This window comes from Perca flavescens, chromosome 21 (assembly GCF_004354835.1).
Source record: "Perca flavescens isolate YP-PL-M2 chromosome 21, PFLA_1.0, whole genome shotgun sequence".
In the NCBI taxonomy this organism is placed as follows: Eukaryota; Metazoa; Chordata; class Actinopteri; order Perciformes; family Percidae; genus Perca; species Perca flavescens.
This window is the reverse complement of record NC_041351.1, coordinates 4,219,153-4,242,332: the sequence shown is the minus strand read 5'-3', so window position 1 is coordinate 4,242,332 and position 23,180 is coordinate 4,219,153. Positions and strand designations below refer to the sequence as shown.

Here is a 23,180-nt window from a genome sequence, read left to right as displayed (position 1 = left end):
CAGCACGGTTCACACACACACACGTTTGTGGCACTATCTTTGTGGGGACCCGTAATTGACAATGCATTCCCTAGCCCCTTACCTTAACCATCACAACTGAATGCCTAACCTTAACCCTTACCCTCACCCTAACCATAACCTAATTCTATCCCTAATCCTACAACAGTCTTAACCTTCAAACAGCCCTTTAGACTTACACAAGTATACTGGACTCCCGGTTTTTGGACCCCACAAATACAGTTAAACATGTGCACACACACACAAGTTTGTGGCACTATCTTTGTGGGGACCCGTCATTGACATAGTGCCTTCCCTAGCCCCTTACCCTAACTTTAACCATCACAACTAAATGCCTAACCTTAACCCTTACCCTAATCCTAACCTAATTCTATCCCTAATCCTAAAACCAATTCTTAACCCTCAATCAGCTCTTTAAACTTGTGGGGTCCAGCATTTTGGCCCCACAAAGCTGTCCGGACCCAACAAGTATACTGGACTCCCGGTTTTTGGACCCCACAAATACAGTTAAACACGCACGCGCACACACACGCACACGCACGCGCACACACACACACACACACACACACACACCAGATTTACACACAATAAAACCTACAGAACACAAATCTGTTTTTTTGTTGATGCATCCGCTGACACATTTTGAGGATGAGGAAGAAGGTGAGCAAAATTTCCTCCGATTCTCTCCAAGATTTCAATTTCTATCAGACCTTCAAACACTTGACAAAAAAAGCGGCGTCTTGTTCCAGTAAAAGCCGCTCGCCTACTGGATATTCCCAACGCATCATCCAGAAATACATGCCTGTTGTTGGGCACTTAAATTAACTCAGAGGTTAAGGGGGGGGGGAATTCATGATGGGAATATGACAATAATTGCACGAGAAAGACAGTTTCCACTCGGACGTCCTGCCCCCGTTAACCCGTTAAGTTAGAGATTTACTCATCAGGTGAACACGAGCCACTAATAGACTCGCAGACAGGAATTCCCATATGCAAGCAGACATATATGAATGTGCACACAAAGCCTGACATGTTAGAGAAGCTGTGACAACAAAAACAACAAAAAAATTCTTGATGCAAGTTTTGAGAAAGCTGAAAGACGGTTTTATCTGTGACTTGCTTCATTATTTCCCCTGAGAGGAACAGCAGGAAAAGGGCGGCGCTGCCGTCTGGCCAGCACACTGATCATGGGACACACACACACACACACACACACACACACACACACACACACACACACACACACGAAAATGCCATGTGAAGGTTGATTGGACTCAAATCTTTTCTCATTACATTACACTAAAAATCTAATAGAAGTCAACTATGACCAGAAGTGTCGGAGCAGAAGAAATGAACAGCCAGTGTGGAGCCAGAAGGTTCTGAGTGCAGCTTTTGGGATACTGAGCCTTAAATATTTGAGTGACGATCTGACAAAAACAGCTCCGTGAATTACTTTCGGAAATGATTTAACAAAAGTAAACACCCCACCCCCTTTAAAAGTACATACCTTTAGACAACCATATATTCATTTCATACAAAAAATAGGTGGTTACTGTAAATTCCCGAATAATAGCCAGAATGTGGCCTGTTAGTTGGTAAAGCCAGAAAAAAACAGAAAAAAACTAAACTAGAGCTCTGTAAATTGTCCATACTTCATACTAATGTAAAATACATTTATATTAACATGTTTTGGAAGTACTTTCTTGCAGTTGGTATACAAGGTGTTAATGTACTTGATCATTTTTGTACTAACAGGAAAAAAATCCAAATTATCAGATGTTAATTAAACATCAGTCTTGCATTTGCCAGACCTCTCCACAGTGCAGTGCTGTGGTATGGTCTGGCTACACCACTTATCTATTCTGGGATAGGGGGAAAAAACCACTCTGGGTTGTTTGTATTTCTTTAAACCAATCACAAGTGTCCTGGGCAGCGATAGCCGCCGCGTATTCATCCCAGCTTGACGTTAAAGTCACCCAGTGGAGTCGTTGTCCAATAGTGGCGCTACTGAGCAACCATTTTACAAGCAGGTCCCCATTTTGTTTGTATGTTCTGCACGTGCAAGCGTACGCATGCGCAGAGAAACGTTTCTATCCTACTGATCAACAGTTAGCGGTAGGGTTGGGTACCGAAACCTACGCAACCAGTAGGAATCGGACCGGATTAGAACGCAAATTTCGGTTCCTCATTTCGGTTCCACTTAATGTCGACTGATATATATTCCTTCTGTCTCTCCGAAACGGAGATAAAAATATCACACTTTCTCTTTCTTAGCTAGCTACCGTAAATTAAGGCTACTTTTAAAATGTCATATTTTCCCTCTGGGCTCACCAAAACGGACGTGATCGCCAGTAAACATATTACACTTACAAGAATTTGTTTAGGAATCAGAATTGTTTTAAAAGTACCGGTTCGGCATTGGAATCGTAAAAATCCAAACGATACCCAACCCTAGTTAGCGTTGAGAACGTGCCTAGAAGCCACGCAACGTGCCAGCAAAGACATTGAAGAAGACCAGCTAGTAAATGGTTGGCCGATACTTAAAAAAAACAATAACCTGTCTTAAATAAAAGCCTCTGTAGCTGAGGAAAACACAGCTACTATTTGAAAAATTTCAATATTGTAATTTCATTTAAAGAATCAACATCAGAACCTTTTTATTCCAATCTCTCTCACAAAAAACCCCAAACACTTTAGAACCGACACAATGTCCGCCTAGACCGCAACCTTTAATGTTCAAAACAATTTTTTGTTTCTACAGTAGCACGCGTACGATGTGACTATGTGATCCTCAGTACAGCGCAAAACATCACAGCAGAGGAACTGAAGGACAAAAACAGTGTGTTAGCGTCATTCACAAAGACGGAAGGGGAGCGGTGTTTAAATGTGAATGTTTACCACAGAAAAGCATTGTCAGGCACTTCCAAGATCCTACAAATACTCAAAATCACTGCTGTGAGACAGGTGCAGGTGATGAAGGCTGCACACACTGTCCCCCTCCTCAAAGAATATATTTTTCATAGTTTTTTCTACCCTCTAATACGACCCACAGAAGTGTTTTCCGTCCTCATATATAAACAAGAGACCGTCGGTCGCGCTTTTAAACATAACGGTCGCCGTTTTAAACACGTTAACGTTGTGAAACGGTAGCAGGTTGGTTATGTTCACACACAAAAACTCCTTGGTTATGTTTTGAAAAGAAATCACGGTCTGGGTTCAAATCAGACGTTACTTCACTTCCAGTTAAGCATGGCATGGACGCAGAACGTGACAAAAAAACTTTTTTACTTTACTTACATTTTTTAAACGGGACACAAACTCCACGGTCTCCTGGGTGAAAGTCCTGTGTTTGTTTGACCCATCCAACACCCCAAGCTGCCTCCTGCGCTCTTATACTGTGTCACCTTACTTCCTGCTTTGCTACTGTCCTAACTACTACGGCCGCTAGAGGGCGCCGCCACTATAAACCTAAAGAGGAGTTGTAATTGCTGCTCGAACAAACGACCTATGGGAGCGTTTTTCAGCGGAGGACCATCTCAAGCCTGCGTTTCTGCTCTCTCTCCCTTTTGTCATTCTCGATAAATAACTAAAAAATTATGCCGATTATCTCGTGAACAAAGAGGACTCTGGTAGAGTGCTTATAATGAGATCCTCAGGTGATTAAAGCTATAGTGCGTAGTTTCTGTCTCCTCGATGAGGAATTCCAAGTAATGAAAACAAAACTGTCGTTGCATCCACATGATACAAGCCTTCTGTGATCACGCACCACCCCCTCCCCCTCCTCCACACAGTTGCTAGTAGCCAAGGAGGATACGGAGGATTAAAAAAACACTCTTCAGAAGAGCAAATTATCTTCACTCGAGACACAATCTTCTGAACATAGTCATACTGGGAAATCCAGAGAGAGTTGTGTGGAGCTGATGGTCTTTATTAGCTTTGTAGTAACTCATTTGGCAACGACTTGAATGTAACGGACGTTCATTAATATAAAATAATGACTCACTAAAGCTTTAACACGGTCCAGAGAAGAGACAACAGTATGCAGGACAGACACGACGAACCTGTGAAGGGCCTCGCTGCACCTAAACAATATTTAACTCAGCTGAATGAAGTGTGACTTGAATTTGTCTAATTTCATCATGCAATAAAGCACTAAGAGCAATTAGTTTCTCAAAGGTATATTTCCATCTTTGGCACAAAAACGTACTAATGAGGAAGCCCTTAAGGTTCTCATTATGGTGGCTGGCAGTGAAGTTTCTCTGACAGATTGCCACATACCCTCTGACTCAGCTTCATTATTAAGTGGCAAAATGAGGGTGAAAACACAACCACTTCCACTGCTTGTCATCTGCTTTCAGCAGAGCTGGCTGCCGTGAAAAGGTTGGAAACCATGAAGAGAGGAACTAATGGAGGAGGGTGACACTTTAGTAAAGCAAAGGCAAGCTTTACAAGCCATTTGTTTTGTTGGTGACACTTTCAGGAATTACCTGGTGGGCAGTGAGCTAAAAGCCCCGCCGGGAGCAGATTATGGTGTGAAGGGTGAAAGGAAAGTTAGTCTGCTTTAAACAGGAAACTCCCTGCTCAACGTGTTTAAAGCAACTGGACAAAGGACAAAAAAGGATTGTTTTGAATGGGGACCAAAACAGAATATTATGTCAAGAAATAAAAATAAAATGCTAATGATGGTACTGAACCTCAGACAGTACAACATGGTGTAGTTTTTTTAAAGGCCCAATTTGTAATCCTTTTGTGTTTTACGACTACAGTAGTCTATTTCGACGATGTCACATTTCAAGGATTGTTCAGGTGCTGTCGGAAATTCCGCCGGATGTCCCTCATTTCGGCCGGATGTCCCTCATTTCGGCCGGATGTCCGGGACTTTCCTCTTCCTTTATGTTAGCGTTCTAACCTCCGGTGGATTTGTGAGGACTATGGTTAACTGCTCCTCAGATCTCTGCAGGGTAAATCCAGACAGCTAGCTAGACTATCTGTCCAATCTGAGTTTTCTGTTGCACGACAACAATAACAACTTTTGAAAGTACACATGTTCCACCAAAACAAGTTCCTTCCAGAGGCTATTTTGCAGAGGCACCGCGGCTCCGTCCGGCGCTTAGCACCACCCAAGACGATTGTGATTGTTTTAAAGAAATGCCAATAAACCAGAGCACGTTTTTCTCCTATCCCAGAATGCTGTGTGAACTAGCCAGACTTTCCTCCACAGCGCTGTGGAGAAAGGTGAAATTCCCGGTCTGTTTTCCTGCTGTTTATATATTTATAAAGTAAACGCATTAACAGCGCGAGAAAACTTGAAAAGAAATTACTGAAAGCTGCACTGTTATGTTAACCCTCTGAGGTCTAAGGACATTTTTACATTCCTTTTTAAATTCACATTTTAAGATCCCCATGTGTTTCATATAAAAATGTTCAGAACAAACTCAGCTTTTTGTAAAGCGAGGCCCACATTTGTTCCAGAGCAATGTTTAAAAAGATAATTTTGCCCTAAAGCTGAAAAGCTGATGTTCGCTTTATGAAATTTCTCAAATCTCTTGTGAAAAAATACCTACAATACAAATTATTTTAGTGCTTGAAATGAGTTTACAAAAGTTGTGGGTTCACAAAAGTAGTGTTATATAAATGAAATAGTAAATAAATCTCTAAAATGAAATGTTGTAATATTGCTTTTGAGTAGGATTGTTGTCAAACATCGCTTGGACTCGCCGGTGCGTCTTTTGTCCTCAGAGGGTTAACAAAGTTCCAGCAGCAGGCAGCTATTTTTAGTTCTAAAAAAACTTTCAAAAACCAACTGTATGCTACCTGCTCAGCACTGAACGGCAGAGAAACAAAGTTAGAGACTAGCTGGTGAAGCTAGCCGAGCATTAAGCAACTGAAGAATCAGATATTCCCCTAAGGAGCTGGTGGAGACCAAAACGGAGCTAAAAGAGAAAGGGAATTTATGCCCAAAGTATTTTATAAGGTAAAGAATATGCAGAGGGTGGAAAATGGTAAAATGCCCCCACAAAACAATAATTATAAAACAATAATAATCCCTGTTATTTTATACACTGTTGGACTGTTTTGAAAGCACCTGAAGTTTTTTTTTTTTTAGAATAGGGCGTTGTTTCTGTAAATGACCACATGACTAAAATACAAATCTAATATATTCATACATGTATTTTTCATGTTCAAAATCTGTGGTAGCGTCCTGCAATGTTACATGTTAAAAACAATACATTTTTGTCTTTTTCAAATGACAGATTGAGCCTCAAAGCAACAATCAAACCCCTTCGACACAGTTGAACAATGCTAAGTGGAAATGGACTGAAGACGGACACAAATGCATCAAAACGTCAAGTGATAATCCAGAAACTAAACATTTATAGGCAAGAAGAGGATGCCAATTTTTCCATCTTTGACAATACCCTGCCGTCCTACCACTTAACAGCATTTTCAAGTTTCCCATTTCGTCATAAGAGAAGTACATAACAGCTAAAGGCGTCAGCTGAGCTCTACGGATTCAGCCCCAAGCTTCCTGCCATCAGAAACCAACGTGCGGAAAAAAGAAGAAAAAAAAGCCAAGAGCCAAAGGCCAAAGAGGAGTACAAATGAGTTGAGGGAAAAAAAAAAATACTGTCAATGTCCACAGAGAAACCCAAAGTGATGAAAGCAAACAGGAAGTGGAATTCTGATCACGTGAGTGTGAAGCGAGAGGACGCGGATATGATGGGAGAGGCAGAGATAACTGCAGCATCCTTGTTACAACATATTACTTTTCGTAGTTGTTTTCTATACGGAGGCACATAGAAGGCTTGCGAGTTACAGTTTAAAAGCATTTACGTGTTTGAGCATAGAAGAACCAAACACACACACCCACCCACCCACCCACCCACACCCACACACACACACACACACACACACACACACACACACACACACGAGAAGTCTCTGATGGATCGCTCAAGTTTTCAGAGGGAGACAGCAGTTGTAATAAATAAGAGAAACTGCAGTAAATATGTCTGGGGAGGGGGGTCAGGGGGGGGAATAAAAACTGGATCTACATAAGACACAACAATAATTCATAGAATATTAATAATAATAATAATAGTAATAGCAATAATGTCCAGTTCTTTTCATGTTGAACATGGAGTGGAGAGGGTTGAGATTGGCTCAGTACAGACAACAGGGAGAAGACGGGCAATCTTCTCCCACAACTGACCACAATGTCAGCACACACACACACACACACACACACACACACACACACACACACACACACACACACACACACACACACACACACACACACACACACACACACACACACCACTTCAAAATGTGTGTGTCATGTAGGGCTGCATGATTCATCCGATTTCGATCCCAATTTGGCCTTGTAGCACCTGTGTAATCTGGCTACACCCCGTGTGTTTGCATGAGCAGGGCACCCACGAGTGACAGCGTCACATCTGACGATGAACACTAGAGCTGCAAAGATGAATTGATAAAATCTAGTAGTTGTCAAATATTAAATTCATCGCCAACTATTTTGATAGTCGATTAATCGGTTTGAGTCAATTTCAATTTATTCAACTTCCGTCGCTATTCATGCGACCCACTGAGCGTAACTATGAAAGCCTTCGAGGAGACCCTGTCTGAAGGCGTGCCCAGTAAGCCCTAGTAAATCCAATTCATCACGTCTCTTCCCTGTCTATGGCGATTTCGTCTCGCCTTGAAGAGTGGCCGCTTGGAACGGCTTTAAAACACGTCGTTCCAACTAGTTTGCTTCAAAGCACATCCCGGACCAACAGGTCACAACACAGAGTGGCACGGCACAATTCATTTGCGCTTCCTCGCAAAATATGTGTCGACATAGTAACTATTTGCGGGTCGCTGGGTTACCGTTACGTAGTCTACATCCTCGACGTTCCACTTCCGGGATTGCTCCGGTGCCGCAGGAAATTCCGCAGGATGTGTGTCTTTTCGCCGATGTCCGTCCCCTTCCTCTTCCTTTGCGTTGGGGTTCTAACCTCCGGTGGATTTGTGAGGACTATGGTTAGCTGCTCCTCAGATCTCTGCAGGGTAAATCCAGACAGCTAGCTAGACTATCTGTCCAATCGGAGTTTTCTCTCGCATGGCTATTTTTTACCGCGGCTCCATGCAGAGCTTAGACGATTGTGATTGGTTTAAAGAAATGACAATAAACCAGAGCACGTTTTTCTCCCATCCAGGAATGCCGTGTGGACTAGCCAGACCCTCCTCCGCTCCGCAGCGTGTGAGACTACCGTTATGTAACCCAAAGGCAATCTACCGATTGCTGAGATTGGACTGAAAATTCCAGACAGAAATGTCACTCTTGTGACTCATTGTCACTCTTGTGACTCATTGTTAGAATCGAGAATAATAAATGTATCAAACCGAAGTTCAGCCATCTGAACCACGACAGAACACAATATGAAGGTACCAAAGCTACAAAAACTACTGAAAGAAACCCCCGCCTGTACGCCACAAACCACTGGGAAGCAGGCGCCGTTGTGAGTCCATTGAAAAGACTTTTTTTTTTTGTGTCCAAAATTGTGCTTTGAACACTGTTTGTCGGGGGGCTTAACGCCGTCGATGATGAAATGAGTCAGAATCAAGGAAATAAATCACACCAAAGTTCTGACAAAACTTTTTTGAACATTTAAAAAAAAAGCCTCACACTTGTTTTGTGTGCAAGGAACCTGTTTCCGATGTTAACGCAACGAGCACATGCATGTGCTGTGCACGCTGTGTTTGGACAAACCACCTGCTGCATCCAAACGCTACAACCAAGTACAATATGAAGGTACCACGGCAACGAAAACTACCCGATGATCCCGCCGCGTGGACACAAAAAAACATAACAAAAATAATAGAATTTAAAAACAATAGAAGCGTGACTACTCTCGCAGGCATGATGAGACTGCAGAGGAAACGTTTCATTACCACAGGAATCGCGAGAGAAAATCATCTCCAAAAAAATTACAATTTTATCCAAAATCGGGCAGCCCTACACACACACACACACACACACACACACACACACACACATATCATGCACCAGCTCTCTCTCTTACACACACACACACACAAAACAAAAGCGTTCAAGAAACCTCAGCAAGGTTCACACACACACACACACACACACACACACACACACACACACACACACACACACACACACACACACACACACAGGCAGCCAACAACTGTTCCTCATCGGAGCCTGTTTTCACCCAGCGATATATTCTGTACATGCAGTCAATTAATAAACCGATGCAACACTTGCTTTGAGTATACACACATTTAGATTATACATAGATAGCATTATATCATTCATTTTTTTTATTTTTTTTTTTATATAATCCGCACCTCTTTTCACTTCTGTTATTCAGCACACAAAAAAAAGAAAGGGGAGTTTGACCGTGACGACAGGCTGGACTCGGCGCGGTAGAACTCGCTGTCTAACGTTTGGCGTGGCAGGCGGTGGGACACATCTTACCAAAGAGGGAGTTCTGTGTGGTTGTTGCATACGGACATCTTGAATGATTCCAGATTATGTGTGAGGCACACCCGTCCCTCCCCAACATCCCTCCCATGCCAGGTAATGTACAGAGGACACAGAGGCCAGGTAGGAGGGGGGACGACAAACTCTTGGTTCTCCTCTGGGCTCCGTCCGTCTGTTTCTGGAGGGAAGGATGGAGGATGGAGGGTGGGGGGTGGGGGTGGGGGTCCTGCAGGTAACAGGGGGCTGGATGCTTTTTGTTTGTTGCATTTTCTTCTTTCTTTATAACAGATCTTCCCTCCCTCCTGTGCAAGTGCGGCGACTCAGTCCCCCAAGATGACTTTCACAAAGCTGGCCACGTCGGTTTCTTTGGCCTCATGGGAGGTGAAGAAGGGATGTTGCTGAGAAGGAAAAAAAAGAAAGAAAAAAAAGACATTTATTTAGTCAATTAGAAGCAGGGTTTCCCCCAGAAAAGTCGTTCAGCCTGGTGGCGTGTCTTTTTTTCCCCGAACGAGGGCCCAACTGGGGCCAGTCCCAGACGCGTTATTATGGAACCCACGCAACTTCTAGGCAAGCCCCGCCCTTCAATAGCATTCGCACACTACTATTGGCCAGGCGTCCATGCTTACGCGAGGTAACGTAACCTGATTTGTTCAGGTCCTATCCCCTGACCAATCGGCTAATCCTAAACTTAACCACTTGAGGTCAATGCCTAACCCCAACCAATCGAGCTGCTTCGTAGGGCGGGGCTTGCCTCAGTCATGTAGTAATGTTAACAGAGCGTTAAAGATGCAGTAGGTAAGACTTATAAAACTAACTTTCTGTCATATTTGCTGAAACTGACCCTATGTTCCAGTAAAACTACATGAATTATGTAATATAAAAAAAATCCAGCTCCTCTGGCACCACCTACAGCCTGTACTGCGATTGGCAAAATTCCACCGCTCCCGGTTGATTGATTTCAGAGGTGGCGAGAGCTCCGTGATTTTAAAGATCTGAAGAACGATGCGGATATAGCCACATTTCTTCTTGACAGGTAACATAATTACCATGAATTATTTATCTTTCACTTCGTTATTAGTATTCAAAAGTCCACAAAGCTACATTGGTGAGGATGACAGTAACGTTTGCACAGTGGTCAGTCTGACATAATGCTGAAATGGCTAACGCTAGCCTGCTAGTTAGCATCGTTTTACTGTTGGTGAGTAAAGTTAACATTGTATTACCATTGGGACTGAGATGTTGTCGATGTTCAAATTTGTTGCCCAAGTCCTGGATCTTCACAATCCTACCTACAGCAGCGTTAATGTAGAGCCCAGTAGTTTCTGTGATAACAGCATCAGAGGTAGAATCGCAAAATTCAGGATTTAAAAAAAGCTTTAAGACAGATTCCTTAGGGCAGTACGTTACATTAAGTCAGTTCTAAAAGCTGACTGGAGATTTGAAAATATGACTAACGTTAACAATGTCTAAGTTTCAAACCGAGCCGCCCCAGCTTAACTGTAGTTTTAAAAAAATGTCTTAAATATACATTAAACAATAATAATAATAATAATAATAATAATAATAATAATAATAATAATAATGGCTTGCAATACACTGGGGGGGAACCCTGAAAAGTCCTTTAAAAATCTGATCTGTGTAATATTAGGGCTGCTTGATTATGGGAAAAAAAATCATAATCACAATTATTTTGGTCAGTATTGGAATCCCGATTATTTTACACGATGAGTCGTGGACTTTTGGAAAGGTGTTGCACTTTAAAAATATAACCGTGAAACAAATTGACAGTGAAGACACCTTGAACTGTGAAATTTCCGTTTATCAGTGTTTTAAGCCCCCAACGTCTCTAGGCACTAGGATTAGGCAATGGTTATGGTTATGGTTATGGTTATGGTTATGGTTAGGGTTAGGGTTAGGTGCCTTGAAGTCAGCGGTCGCAGCGCTGCCTGGAAGGAGACGTTGGGGCCTTAAAACACCATCGAGTGTCATCAATTTCCCTCAACGCTTTTCCCGTTGAACCCTTTAAATTCCCCTTCAGAACACAAGACAAAGAAGAGTTTACTCGCAAAATGTCATGTGCTAAATAATTGTTTCGCAACGCATAACGCGCTTCGCAAGTACAACAAAAGATAGGATCTCTACTTTCAATGAATTTTGGGTGTTTTATAAAAAAGAAATTTTGCATTTGAAAAAATTTTAAAACCAGACTGAATGTTGACACATACCCTTCTGTAATTATCCTTTCTTTAATAGGAGTCTAAATAATTCATAATTTTGGTATTAGGTATCATGGTGGTGAAAAGAAGCGTTTAAATGTAAAAAAAAAAAAAGAGCCAAAAGTGTCGATAAAAGAGACGAAAACGTCAGAAAAAGTGTTGATTTTCAGGACGACAAGTACATGGTCGAATGGAAGACAACACAAGGGTTACCATTCGATTAGTCGCACAGTGTTATGTAAAATGACAACTGATTGATGTAATGAGGCATCTACAGCAGCTTATCTAAAGGAGAGGACTTTCAGCCACATGGAAATAATGGTGTTATTGCGCCCTCCATTGGCTGGTTAACAGTATTACAACATGCATGCAGGTTACACATCTGATCTGTTGAAACAGCCAGGGGGGAATGTAACTAGGTACATTACTTAAGTACTGTACTTAAGTACAAATTTTATGTACTCAAGTCTTTTCTTTTCACGTCACTTTCTACTTCTGCTCCGCTACATTTCAGACAGAAATATTGAACTTTTTACTCCACTACATTCATCTGTTACAGCTTTAGTTACTAGTTACTTTAGTTACTTTAGTTACTCCACTACATTCATCTGTTACAGCTTTAGTTACTAGTTACTTTAGTTACTCCACTACATTCATCTGTTACAGCTTTAGTTACTAGTTACTTTAGTTACTCCACTACATTCATCTGTTACAGCTTCAGTTACTAGTTACTTTAGTTACTCCGCTACATTCATCTGTTACAGCTTTAGTTACTAGTTACTTTAGTTACTCCACTACATTCATCTGTTACAGCTTTAGTTACTAGTTACTTTAGTTACTCCACTACATTCATCTGTTACAGCTTTAGTTACTAGTTACTTTAGTTACTCCACTACATTCATCTGTTACAGCTTTAGTTACTAGTTACTTTAGTTACTCGACAACATTCATCTGTTACAGCTTTAGTTACTTTACACATTAAGATTTTTGCACACAAAACACATGGAGTTTGTAAAATCTGATTTTTTATTCTAAAGTAAACTATTCAATTCAATTCAATTTTATTTATTGTATCAAATCATAACAAAAGTTATCTCGAGACACTTTACAGATAGAGTAGGTCTAGACCACAATCTATAAATTCCAAAACCCCAACAATTACAGTAATTCCCTCAAGAGCAAGCATTAGCAGTGGCTATTGCAACAGTGGCGAGAAAAAACTCCCTTTTAGGAAGAGACCCAGACTCTTGCTAGGCGGTGTCTGACGGGCCGGTTGGGGGTGCGATGAACTAGCCAACAATATAACGGCTACAAGTCCAGCTGAGATGATCAGACCATTAAACACACAACTGGTTGGATCCTTTACACTTTCTAAAACGGGAGGATTTTTACTTTTACTTTTAATACTTTAAGTACATTTTTCAATGGACTTTTACTTGTAACAAAGTATTTTTTACTTTTATTAGTTTTGCACTTTTCCTTCCCTCTCTTTAATTGTTATTGTATATTTTTTTGTAAATTTCTAAATTCTATTGTATTGTTATTCCATATACTTAACAATATTTTAACTTTTTTTTATATTCTCACTGTCCTTTGTTTTTATTCTTTATATGTTAAGTGAGCGTTGTACTTTGAGAGCAAAGATTAACCAGAGTCAAATTCCTTGTTTGTTTGTGCAAACCTGGCCAATAAAGCTGATTCTGACTCTGATAAAGGATCTGAATACTTCTTCCACCACTGGTAGTAGTACACTAGTACACTGACTCAAGTACTGTACTAAAGTACTGTACAAATGTTGAGGTACTTGTACTTTACTTGAGTCTTTTTCTTTTCATGCTACTTTCTACTTCTACTCCACTACATTTCAGAGAGAAACACTGTACTTTTTACTCCACTACATTCATCTGACCATTTTAGTTACTAGTTACTTTACAAGTTAAGATTGCTGAACATAGTCAGAATGAGAAATCCAGAGAGAGTTGTGTGGAGCTGATAGTCTTAATTAGATTTGTAGCAACTCATTAATATCAAAAAGTTACACACTAGAGCTTTAAGTTAAGGATCTGAATACTTCTTCCACCGCTGGAAACAGCAGAATGATGACAACATAACATATTTTTGAACACTCACCATGAGTTCTGTGTAAGTCGGCCGATCTTTGGAGACTTTCTTTAAGCTGCGGAAAGCAGAAAGCATCATCAACATGAATTCACAACATTCATCACCGACGCCTCAGAACAGACACTCGACTCCTTCTCCAGCCTCGTCTCAGAGCTCCGCTTTTTATTCCGAGTCTGAATCCCACAGCAGTATGGAGTTCCTTTTTTTAACTTTCATTTTTGTCCTCATTTCCTCGACAACAGAATGCGTGCAGAGAGAAAGGATGTGAGGCATTCCTCACATCCTTTCTCTCTCCACAAACTCCGACATTTCGGGGTGCCTTTAAGCGTGCCGACAGGACAAAAAGACTTCAGCTGTGTTGGAAACCGTTCCCTATCGCTGAAATACTGCACTATATAGTGTGGTCGCCATTTTGGAGTGGTGTTCTAAGTCTCCGCGGTTAATTTCATTCATTATATAGTCCACTATAAGATACCCCCAATGACCAGCTAATTTGAGTGTACATACAACATCCCGTACACCACTGTTGTGTAATGTTTGTTAAAGCACTTGAATAAGAAATACATGTTGTTTAGTTGTTTAACTAAACTAGTCTAAATTAAAGTGTGATTAAAACTCACTATTTACATTATTCACAGTACTTGATTTACAGCTGATATGTGAAAAGTTACACAACCTTATTTGTTTAACAGTAATTTAGTTTTACTGCCAACCGTCACAGGAAGTGCTTTTATCTTGAAGTAGCCTACACGGAAGTTGTCTGTTGTGTACTTTTGCTAGCTTGTACCGTAGACGGTTAAAGAATGGACACAGCGGCGCCATATATTTCGACGGAGTCACTTTCCCGGTGCTGGCTGAGCGTTACTGAGCAGCCTCCAACTGAGCTTGAAGACGTAGATGTGACGTGAGCAACCTGTCTGAAAGTGTGAAGTCTTCTGGTAGCTGTGCCGAGAGAAATCTCAATCATTCCCAATCTTACAGAGACGGAGAGTGTAGGTATATGTAAGGAGATAACATAGACACAGGCTAATTGTTGCTAATTAAAATGCTATGTAAGTCCAAACTGCCTGCAAGCTTCTTGTGACTATATGGTAATTCCTCTACTGTGCGACAGAAAGTCACGTGGCTATGACACAATCGTTAGCCTATTTTTACAAAAAAGTCTGCTACGGAGCCATAACGTAAGGTACAAGGTAATGGAGCCTTTTATACATTGTCGTGTTTCTTTAGAAATAATCAATGGACAAATAGAGTCTTTAAACGCTTCACATGTAAAGTTATTCGCTGTCAAAGGGAAGCCAAAATTAATGGGAGTCAATGGGATGCTACGCTTTCCGGATGCTCGCTTAACCCCTTGGCCTGTACTGAGATGAACGCGAGATGCTAGATGCAAAACATGTCCATCAAGCTTAAGTTGTTCTCTTTCTTGTGTGTAAAACTGCAACATATTGAACAGTAAATGTTTACAGTTTTAAGAAAAGCGTTTTTTGGTCGTCATTCACACGTTATCCCTTACATAAAATGTCAGAGTGTTGCTGGTGAGATCCCTGTCCATCCTGTCAGAACAGGCCCTTGGCCTCACAACAACAACAACAACAACAACAAGCGTCATAATTAAGTGATAAAAGGAGAAATTAACTGAAGCCCACTCAGCTATTATCAACACACATTTCTATCTGATTTTTTGTGGCTTTGTTAAAGGGCACAATGACTCTGCTGGTGTCTCAGCCTTGAGTGGTTAAAAAATAAAAAATAAAAAAAATAAAAGAAGAACAAAATCAAAAATGTTGGAACCTGGATGTTTTCTGGCTGATAAAAAAAAAAATGTAATAAATAAATAAATAAATAAATGGCACTGAACAATAGATAAGGACGCACCACAGAGCGCTGAAGTCCACAAAGTCGGGGGAGAAGTGGTCGGCAGGGAGCTGGGGGGAAGGTTCTTCCACCACCTGCTTCAGCTGCTGGAAGGGCGTGCCCCACGAGTCGTACGGGAAGCGCAGGATGGCCAGCTCGATCTGAAAGAGAGGCCGCACAAACACGAACCGCTCCGCAACATTAGGATCCAATCTCCAGCTAGATTCTCAATCGCTTCTCGGATTAAAAAAATCCATCTTTGTTTGAGTGATCTGATATCGATTAACAAAATCCCCAAATTGATAATACATGCCCTTTTCACCATGGTAGAGTTGTATAGTTGTGTGGTTGTATAGCTTTTTTGTGCCTTTGTCTAAACCCCATTGTGGACTGGCAGGCAGAAGGAGTGGAAAGCAGTGAGGAAGAGGAGGATCGGAGAGTTCAGGATGGAGTGTAAGGCAGGAAGGAGTTCAGAGAGGTATGGAGGAGCGAGATCATGGAGGGCTTTGCAGGCGAAAAAAAGGATCTTGAAGTCAATACGGTATTGGACAGGGATTATACGGGCAGGTGAGTTTTGGACCGATTGGAGTTCGTGGATGGACTTGTGGGGTAAACCAGAGAGGAGGGAGTTACAATAATCAATACAGGAAGTGACAAGAGCGTGGATGAGAGTAGCCGTATCATTGGGTGTAAGTGATGGACGAAGGCGGTGTATGGTGCGTAAGTGGAAGTAAGCATACCGAGCGCAGAAAACCGAGCACCCACCGAAAAAACTGAGCACTCACGTGTGCCAGACTGCCGGTTGGCTCCCTTCATTTAAAATGTAACATTGCAGTTGGTGCTAAGTGGAGCGTCTGTCTCATAGTGTGATTGGGGATGTTGCTGTCAGTCCCCTGCTCCATATCCTATCCACCAATCACAGCGTGACCCCCCCCAATACAGTGCGTGCATGTGCATTAGGTAATCAGAGTGAGACTAAAATGGACAGATTTGTTATTAAAAGAGCAAAACCTAATGATGCGAGTGGCTACTAGACAGGTGGCACTGATTCTTAATTTCCCACGAAGCTGATCGCGGTTACGTGCCAGTTAAACTTCTCATCTCCAACCCTATCTGTATTTGTGAGAAGTGGCGCTGTCCGGAGTTAAAAGCCTACTTTACGGCTTTATTATCGAGTTAATATTATTAATTTAACTATCGCGTGTGTTTGTGTCGGCCACTGTCCATTTCCTAATGTTCTGAAATGCAAATATTTTTTCACTACTTTTTTTAAAGGGCGTGCGCCCGTGAGCACCCACGGAGGAAAACATAAATCGCCGCCTACGGGTGAGATTACTGATATTATACTTGTTGCACGTGTCCTTACTACACCGTGGGTCGGAGAGAAACATATTTTCCACGGCTCTGCATGTCTGGCACGTATTGCAGAATTGTACAAATAAAGTTGACTTGACTTATATTGACATATTTTCCTTGTATCGTGCAGCCCTAGGCGATACCCAGCCCTACTTCAGACAAAAACTCCTCATCTGCTTCACTTGTAGTAGTTCTTTCAGTATACAGCACACAGGTGGCTCTTAAGTAAGGACCAGATGCTCTGAAATCACCCAAAAACACACTGATTGCTCATCCAGTTCTGATGACATCTTGGAGCTAAGATATAAACTCCCATCCTGCAGAATTCATAATGAAATTGTTTCTCCAAAAGCTGAACTGTTTTTTTTTTTCTTCCCTTTTCACTTCTCTCACCAAACACTTAGGGCTCCTATTGCCATTTAAATTAGACTTGTGCGGGAACACTTGATGGAAAATTGTCACATATTGCAGCTGAATCCTTGACGCCGAAATATTCTCTGGTCTGAGTTGGAAATGTGCAAATGAGAAAGCTATGAATATTTAACAACTCATAATGAAAAGTCTAGACACTCTCGTTCGTCTCGAGCCAGGCCTCACAGAACCAGATTTCGGTTTTTAAATTATGGATCAATTTTGACCCTGCACATACTCACGTAAAGACTTTAAAAAACTGAGGTGAACAAATTCGGGACAACTAAACATGTCAGAGAGATTAAGGGGTCTCACACTGAAATAAAGAATAAAAAAAAAGAAAAGAAAAGGTGATTTACCATCGTGATTCCTAAACTCCAGATGTCAGATTTGACGCTGTAGCCTTTCTGGTTCGTCTCGGGGTTGATCCTCTCCGGCTGCGGGAAAACAAGCAAGAAAGATGTCATGATGTCATCTTAAATGTCACACACACACACACACACACACACACACACACACACACACACCTTTGTGGGGACCCGTCATTGACATAATGCATCCCTTAACCATCACAACTAAATGCCTAACCTTAACCCTTACCCTCACCCTAACCAGAACCTAATTCTAACCCTAATCCTAAAACCAAGTCTTAACCCTCAAACAACCCTTTAAACTTGTGGGGTCCAGCATTTTGGCCCCACAAAGCTGTCTGGACCCCACAGTATACTGTATTCCTGGTTTTTGGACCCCAAACACACACACACACACACACACACACACACACACACACACACACACACACACACACACACACACACACACACACACACACACACACACACACACACACACACACACACACACACACACACACACAGCGGATATAAATAAGGCTTTTCATGCAGACAGTTTGTCCTCATGGTCAAATCTGACCAACGTTTTGATATGCAAACTGGATCTCTGACTCACAACAAGCACAGATTGTCTCTCATTTCCCCCCCTGTAAACGACATGTCTTCCCTTGCTTTAGAGCAGGGGTCTTCAATGTTTTTTTTAGGCCAAGGACCCCTAACCTGAAAGAGAGAACAGTAGAGACCTACTACACACATTGTACAGAATTGAGTCGCATAATGAACACAACCCTAACCCTAACCCTAACAATATTGTGTAGGCGGCCTAAAGCCTTTATACATACCTTTTTATGCTAAGCCAGGGGTGTTCAATGTTTTTTAAACCAAGGACCCCGTAACTGAGAGAGACGTTGCAGGGACCCCCTACTACATTTTAAGTTGCATATTAAACCGAGCCTGGTGGTGTGGGAATGTGAACGTGCAAACGTGTGGGGCGGCCTGAAGCCTTCATACCTTTTTAGTGCATAGAATACCAAGCTATTGAAATAATAATAATTGTTGGCATCATTTTATAAATCATGTTTTAATGCAGCTTCTACACTAGATGCCTATCTGACAGTGCTATAGCTAAATTTAAGGAAAGTTTTCCTACATCATTCCAGTCTATGTCGTGCCTTAACATAACAGAGGACCTCTATGTTAACCTCAGTCCCTCTCAAATTGATACATTTGTAGACGGTGCTACGACTTGCTCACGGACGACCTTAGACTCTGTCGCTCCTCTCAAAAAAAAGAAGACGATAAAGCAAAGGAAAGTAGCTCCTTGGTATAACTCCCAAACTCGCAAATTAAAACAAATCTCACGAAACATCGAAAGTAAGTGGCGCTCCACCAAAGTGGAGGAATCCCGTTTGGAATGGCAAGACAGTCTGAAAACCTATAGGAAGGCCCTAAGAAAGGCCAGATCAGACTATTACTCATCATTAATAGAAGAAAACAAGAACAACCCAAGGTTTCTTTTTCAGCACTGTAGCCAGGCTGACAGATAGCCACAGCTCTACTGAGCCATCTATTCCTCTAGCTCTGAGTAGTGATGACTTCATGAGCTTCTTTAATGATAAAATTATAACAATTAGAGATAAAATTCAACACCTTTTGCCCTTAACTTCTAACAGTTCATCTTTAAATGCAGGACCGCTAGAAAGAACGACGACTCCCGACATATACTTGGACTGCTTTTATCCTATAGACCTTCAACAATTAATGTTAAAGATATCCTCAGCTAAGCCGTCTACCTGTCTCTTAGACCCCATCCCAACGAGGCTACTCAAAGAAGCGTTACCCGTGGTAAACACTTCATTATTAGATATGATCAACATGTCCTTACTAACAGGTTATGTACCGCAGTCATTTAAAATTGCTGTGATAAAACCTCTTCTGAAAAAACCCACCCTAGATCCTGAGGTCTTAGCAAACTATAGACCTATATCAAACCTTCCCTTTCTATCCAAGATCCTTGAGAAGGTGGTTGCTAATCAGTTATGTGATTTTCTACATAATACTGGTGAAAATTACTAACGACCTTCTAACTGCTGCAGACAAAGGACTTGTCTCCATTCTTGTTCTACTAGATCTTAGTGCTGCATTTGACACTATTGACCATACTATCCTGTTACAGAGACTGGAACACTTAGTTGGCATTAAAGGAATCGCACTAAGCTGGTTTAAGTCCTATTTCTCTGAACGATCCCAGTTTGTTAATGTTAATGATAAACCCTCCAAGCACGCTAAAGTTAGCCATGGCGTTCCTCAAGGCTCAGTGCTTGGACCAATTCTATTTTCCTTATATATGCTTCCTCTAGGTAATATTATTAGGAAACACTCGATTAACTATCACTGTTACGCAGACGATACCCAATTATATCTGTCAATTAAGCCAGATGAAAGTGGTCAGTTAGCAAGACTTCAAACGTGTATTGAGGATATAAAATCCTGGATGACCCACAATTTCCTGATGTTAAACTCAGACAAAACTGAAGTTATTGTGATAGGACCAACGCACCGCCGAACTTCGTTTTCGAAAGATATAGTTACTCTGGATGGTATTACCCTGGCCTCCAGCACTACTGTCAGAAATCTAGGAGTTATTTTTGATCAGGATATATCCTTCAACGCCCACTTAAAACAAACCTCAAGAATAGCCTTTTTCCATCTTCGTAACATTGCCAAAATTAGGAATATCCTGTCTCAAAACGATGCTGAAAAACTAGTCCATGCATTCGTTACTTCTAGACTAGATTACTGCAATTCCTTATTATCAGGTTGCCCAAATAAGTCCATTAAGACTCTCCAACTGATCCAGAATGCTGCAGCACGTGTTCTGACGAGAACTAAGAGAAGAGATCATATTTCTCCTGTATTAGCTTCTCTGCATTGGCTTCCAGTGAAATATAGGATTGAATTTAAAATCCTCCTCCTGACTTACAAAGCTCTAAATGGTCAAGCACCATCATACTTAGAAGAGCTCATAGTACCTTATTGTCCCACTAGAGCACTGCGCTCCCAGATCTTGGGGCTACTTATGGTTCCTAGAGTCTCTGGAAGTAGACTGGGGCCAGGGCCTTCAGCTATCAGGCTCCAGTATTGTGGAACCAGCTCCCAGTCGGGGTTCGAGAGGCAGACACCGTTACCACATTTAGGAGTAAACTGAAAACCCTCCTCTTTGATAAAGCTTATAGTTAGGGACGAGGAGTTGAAGCGTCCACCTAACCCGGCCCACTGCTTCTCCTCGTAGTCATCAGTTTTTTTTTTTTTTTTTTTTTTTTTTTTCTATACTGTATAATTAATAATCGAGCAAGAGTAGAGGGAGGCGGTCCAGTACAGCCCGACCCGGTTGGGGGGAGTTCTAGCCCGACCAGGCACCTCTCTTTAACCTGCCTCTCTTAAGTTATGCTATTACAATTCTAGACTGCCGGGGAGGCTGTTCCTCCCTAAGACACACTGAGCTGCTCTCTCATCTCTACTTGTTACTTTTGTATGCATCCTGTCCCAGAAATGCTTGTTACTAATCTAGCTCTGGGGAGTTTACTCCCGGAGTCCTTATATTTCTTCTTCTTCGCAGAGCTATGCTCTGCGATTCTCTGCATTTCCCGGCTGCATCCTGCTGCGTCCTGCTGCATCCGCAGCCTCCCCGTGCTCTGCAGCGCCCACGTTACATCCCGCCACGCCCTGCTGTGATGTTCCTATGCACAGAGTAGTCAGGATCCGGTATAGGAGACTGCAATACTCAGTATGACACGATGTGCCCTGCTATGACATGAACTTCCACGATAACCTTCAAAGTCAATGTGACTTCTAATGTGACTGTTATCACCACTGTTCATCACGCCCCCAACCGGCCCGTCAGACACCGCCTACCAAGAGTCTGGGTCTGCCGAGGTTTCTTCCTAAAAGGGAGTTTTTTCTTGCCACTGTCGCAATAGCCACTGCTAATGCTTGCTCTTGAGGGAATTACTGTAATTGTTGGGCTTTTGGAATTTATAGAGTGTGGTCTAGACCTACTCTATCTGTAAAGTGTCTCGAGATAACTTTTGTTATGATTTGATACTATAAATAAAATTGAATTGAAATTGAATTGAATGTTAAACATACATGTGGCAGAGTGAATCTTTAGGATGAACTGGATCTGTGGATGGCTACCATAGAGATTGTCTTACCTATAGGCTAGTAGGCATATCATCAATGGTATTTCACAAATAGGCTGATTTATATTTTGTACCAGTATCCGTAATATGTAAAGGATTCATGTTAAGACATTTTAAGTTTTGAAAATGTGGCAGTAACTGTGCTGCACCCCTAGGGGTCGTTGGAGAAACAAGACAAGAGTCTACAGAGGGATAGTTTGGATCTTTTCAAGTGTGTAGGAGCTACTGCTCCATAGTAGATGGCATGACTAACGAGACTATATTCGGAATAATATTAGAATATTAATATGAAGCAGGTTTGTCGGTTGTAACAGTTCAATGACAGCACACTGAGGGCCCTATCAGTTTCCCATCCGTCCGTTTAAATAGCAAATGCACCTGCGCACATCTGTGCGCCCATGGGCGTGCTGGTCTTACAGGGATGGGTGTTCAGGTGCATTCTGGGAGTATTGCTATCTTGAGGCAGCGGGAAGTGATCACACCATTGACCAACAAAAACCTGGTCTAAAGTCAATAACGCAGCATTTCATTGCCATTTTAACAGCTAATTAGTAAAATGCTTCTAGGCTCGTGCACAGTTCACACACACTATGCTTGTTACACACACAGGGACGCACAGCAACACACACACATGCAGAAGATTACAAATAAAAATATTACGGTGCAAATCCTCCATCATAACAGCAATGCGCCAAGGTCCAAACGCGCCTGGCTTTTAAAGAGAATGGGAGATGATCTCTGATTGGTTTATTGCATGTTACGCCCAAAACACACCTATGAATTAATGAAGACACTAAGTACAACCCTTTGAACCATGACGCCCGGCGTCAAACTAGCAAAAGTGGATTTGGACAGGCCCTAAACGCACCTGCGCTTCATGCCGTGCGCTTAGATCGTTAAAATAGGGCCCTGAATGTGTTTGTTTGGTCTCGTCCTGCTTACCGCCATGTAGGGCTTGCAGCCAGCGTCCATGGTTTTAGCCACCGAGTCGACCAGGTAGCCGCTGATGCCAAAGTCGCACATCTTCACCTGGCCCTGGGTGTTGATCAGCACGTTGGAGGGCTTCACATCTGCAACCAGAGAGACAAAGGGTTACGACGCTTTTATGTTTTTTTTTTTAAACTAA

At 41.9% G+C, this 23,180-nt stretch overlaps 1 protein-coding gene across 1 annotated transcript in view; it reads right to left on the bottom strand.

Moving 5' to 3' along the window:
* Positions 1-8,225: 8,225 nt before the first annotated feature.
* Positions 8,226-23,180, bottom strand: part of map2k6 (mitogen-activated protein kinase kinase 6) — a 36,734-nt gene continuing 21,779 nt past the window's right edge. The window contains exons 8-12 of the mRNA XM_028568424.1: positions 22,997-23,124; positions 17,859-17,936; positions 15,754-15,893; positions 13,885-13,930; positions 8,226-9,936 (exon numbers count right to left, since the gene is read on the bottom strand). Of these exons, the coding sequence (XP_028424225.1) occupies positions 9,859-9,936; positions 13,885-13,930; positions 15,754-15,893; positions 17,859-17,936; positions 22,997-23,124 (470 nt within the window). The 3' untranslated portion in view covers positions 8,226-9,858. The remainder of the gene's footprint in view (positions 9,937-13,884; positions 13,931-15,753; positions 15,894-17,858; positions 17,937-22,996; positions 23,125-23,180) is intronic.